Raw genomic sequence first — 3657 nt, forward strand, 5'->3', positions numbered from 1 at the left:
AGAAAACATCCCCAAAGGACTTACCACATGCACAGACCCACCTTCGTGGCAGTAAATGACTTGCAAGCCTGCTAGTCATATCCTAATTCCTGAAAGAAAAACATTCCAAAAGGCACTGCTTTGATCAAAGTTTTTACCACATTTCAATCTTTAAGCATCATATCTGCTATTCTACATTCAAAGATGTATGTCGTTGTCAATGGACACATATCTGGAAAAAAAATGTAGTTCTTGTGACGAACTGCATAACCACTGAAGTAACATAAATACCATTAAAAGGAAGCAACTCAGAATTATCAACAATGCTTGAATAGAATTTCATTTATTCAGGAAAAGATCCCAATCAATTTTATTACAAGAAAGCACTAAATACATAGATTTATCGAGTATAACATCATTTACGAATATAATAAAAGGAGCTAATTACAGTCTACAAAAACTCGGAAGGTGAAGCAGCATCTGGCTTCCCAGCATCATTCAAGCCCCCCGGATGCAAGTTCTGCAAAACTTGAGCTGACAATGTCCCCAAACCACCACCCAATCCATCATTCGCCGAGCCAAAAAATTGACAGACCAACCGAGCCATGATCCCAAGCAAATTCGTTTGGTTCTGGCAAGCATCAGCATGCATTTGCATCATTTGCTTTTCATGTTCAATCTGCATATTCACCAAACGCTCCCTCCACTCCATTTCTTCCTCCTCCCATTTCTCCTCCAACTTCATCCTTCGCCTCCTCTCCTCATCGAATTCCCTCTCTAACCTCAACCGTTTCTCGCACTCCCTCTTTGCCCACATCATCTGCCTCTCTTCCAACATCAATCCCTTCATCTCAATCTCCTCATCCCTCTCGTCATCTCTTCTATCCTTGCACAATTCCATTTCTTTCCTTCTTTCTTCTCTTTCCAACATACCCTTCTCCTTACTCCACTCCCTCTCTCTCCTCTTCTCTTCCCTCCTCACCAAAACATCCCTCAACTCAAACACTTGCTCACCCACCATCCTAATCCTTTTCCCACAAAACCCTTTCCTCATATCCTCACCCTCCCCACTTCCACCATCTTCATCATCTTCCTCCGCGTTCTCGAACTCTTCGCTATCAATCCCAAACCCTAAACCCAATACACCCTCAGCACCATAAAGCTCAATGATATTATTATCATTATTGGGGGCATCTTCTTTAGTAATATCCAATTCAACATCCCCAAACACTTCCTTATACTTCAAGAAATTTTCCCAGTGGTTTTCACCATCTTTCCAATTGAACTCGTTGTTTGAATTTCTAATTTTTTGCTTGACACCCAGATACTGGTGACGCATGTTCTGAACTTTAATGGACACGTCACGCCAGGACCATTTGAAAGGGAAGTGAAGTGGGTCTTGTAGGTGATGTACGGAGTTGACATGGTCAGCAATTGGTTTGAATTTCTTTTCTCTGGTTTTGAGCTTGGCTAAGGTGCCGGAGTTGAGCAGGTCGGAATACTTTGTCAGCAGAGTTTGTTCTTCCATTTCTGACCATTTCTTGCGCTTCATGTTATTGATCAAACTGTGGGGGGTTTTGGAGTTAGGGTTACGCTAAGATTCGGGTCACTTTTTGGGTGGAGAAGAAAGCGGAGCGACCTCTGTCCCTATATTTGAGGAAGGCAAAGTGCACACTTTTGGGTCGTTTTTTGGTATTCTGGTAGTATTTAATTTTTGAATCTTTTAACTTTCTAATACCGGGATGCTCTGATGGTAAGCAACCCCCACTTCCAACCGATAGGTTGTGAGTTCGAGTCTCCCCAAGAGCAAAGTGAGAAGTTCTTGGAGGGAAGGATGCCGGGTTTCTATTTGGAAACAGTCTCTCTATCCTAGGGTAGGGGTAAGGTCTACGTACACACTTTTAAACTGGTCAAATCAGCTTTTAATTTTTTTTTAAAGCATTTTTTAGTATTTGACAAACTCAAAAAATATTTAAAATAAGTTAAAAACTACTTAAAACAAGCCAAAAGCAATAAGTTGGGCAATCCCAACTTACTGCCTTTTAGTTTAAAAATTATTTCTGCTGAAAAACTATTTTTTAAAGCCAATCCAAACGGGCTCTTAGTTTTGACAATTTCATTGGAGTGGTTGCAATGTATGTGCCAAAAGAATAAGAGAATCTAGATAAGTACTACTCAAGGTAAGTTTATCAATTTAAGTTTTTTATGTATTAAACACAGTCAGTGGCAGAGCTAAATTTTCAGTAAGAGGTGTCACAATATTAAAATATATATATCGAAAAATTTAGGAGAGTCAATGTATAATAAATATACATAAAACAGTAAAATTTATCTATCAATACAATACAATTTTTCAGCTTGGACTGTGGCTCCGCCACTGAAATATATGAACTTTTAATACTCAAGATCAAATTGGCCATAAATTAGCAATTCTAATATGTTAAAAGGAAAAATAGAGTAATAATCTGATTAAAATTTTACTAATATATATAGTTTTATTTAAGGTGAATGTCTCTATTTTAGAGAGATTTTAAAGATTTTACTTGGTGGCTAAGTCACTTTTATTTTTTATTTTTTTGGTAATTAACTTTTTTTTTTCATTACCAGGGAAGTATTTACAAGTAAATCAAAACCCTTACGTATGATCCTGCTTTCCTATACTTCACCCCTCCCCATTTTCCTATTATTTACACATTTCCTACCTATTGCAATGGATACCAGTCTAGGCTATGTAGGATTTTCTCTGTATGCCTACTACTTCGACAATGCAGCTCTTGTATTATCTTCTTGCATATTAACTCCCACCCTTTTGTCTTAGCTTGGAAAGTTTGAGCATTCCTTTCTTGCCACACATAGTACACTGTTGCTGCTAATACCATTTTATATAGCTCAGCTGCTGCTATTTTCCTCTTAGTCCACTTCTCAGCCCATCTTAGTTCCTCATCCCATCCATTTACTGATCTTTTAATTCCTTGCCATGCTAACAGTGTGCTCCATAATGCATTTGCATATGAGCATTCAAAGAACAAATGTTGTATGGTTTCATTAGCTTGCTTGCATAGAACACATTCTTGATCCACTTGTACTCCCCAACTCTGTAGTCTATCTCTTGTGTATAATTTGCCATGTGCTGCCATAGTTAGAACAAAAGTCCACCTGGGGCATCCTGTGTTGTGACAAACGACTCTTCTCCAGCTGACTTTGTCAAATCTTCCTCGCAGTCTGTGGTATATGTCTTTTATCGAACAGTTGTTCATCTTCATGATATCATCATAGCTGAATCCTATCTCCATAAATGTCTTCTTTGCTTTAATGATCTTATTTACCATCCAGGTTGTTTGTTTCAGTTGAATTTCCCATATGTGTCTATCTTTGATATAGTAACTGTGCATCCATTGTATCCACAAACTTCTTCTTTTCTTTGCAAAGATTCCAGTATTGTTTACATATGGCAGCTTTGTTCCAGATGGTTATGTTCATAATGTTAAATCCCTCAGCTGATTTGGGTAGACAGACTTTCTCCCATGCCAATGAGCCTTCTTTGAAATACTACCTTCTCTTGTCCACAAGAAACTTCTACAGATTGTTTCAATTAGCTTTGTGATTTTTTTAGGGAGCACAAAGATTTGTGCCCAGTAGGTTTGGATAGAGAATAGAACACTCTTTATTAGTTGAATC

The 3657-nt window shown here is 38.1% G+C and overlaps 1 protein-coding gene across 1 annotated transcript; it reads right to left on the reverse strand.

Moving 5' to 3' along the window:
- Positions 1-2681: 2681 nt before the first annotated feature.
- Positions 2682-3308, reverse strand: LOC107766420 (uncharacterized). The gene has a single exon (XM_016585200.2). The coding sequence runs from the start codon at positions 3306-3308 to the stop codon at positions 2682-2684; it is 627 nt and encodes a 208-aa protein (XP_016440686.2).
- Positions 3309-3657: the final 349 nt, after the last annotated feature.

This window comes from Nicotiana tabacum, chromosome 3 (genome assembly GCF_000715075.1).
Source record: "Nicotiana tabacum cultivar K326 chromosome 3, ASM71507v2, whole genome shotgun sequence".
Lineage (NCBI taxonomy): Eukaryota > Viridiplantae > Streptophyta > Magnoliopsida > Solanales > Solanaceae > Nicotiana > Nicotiana tabacum.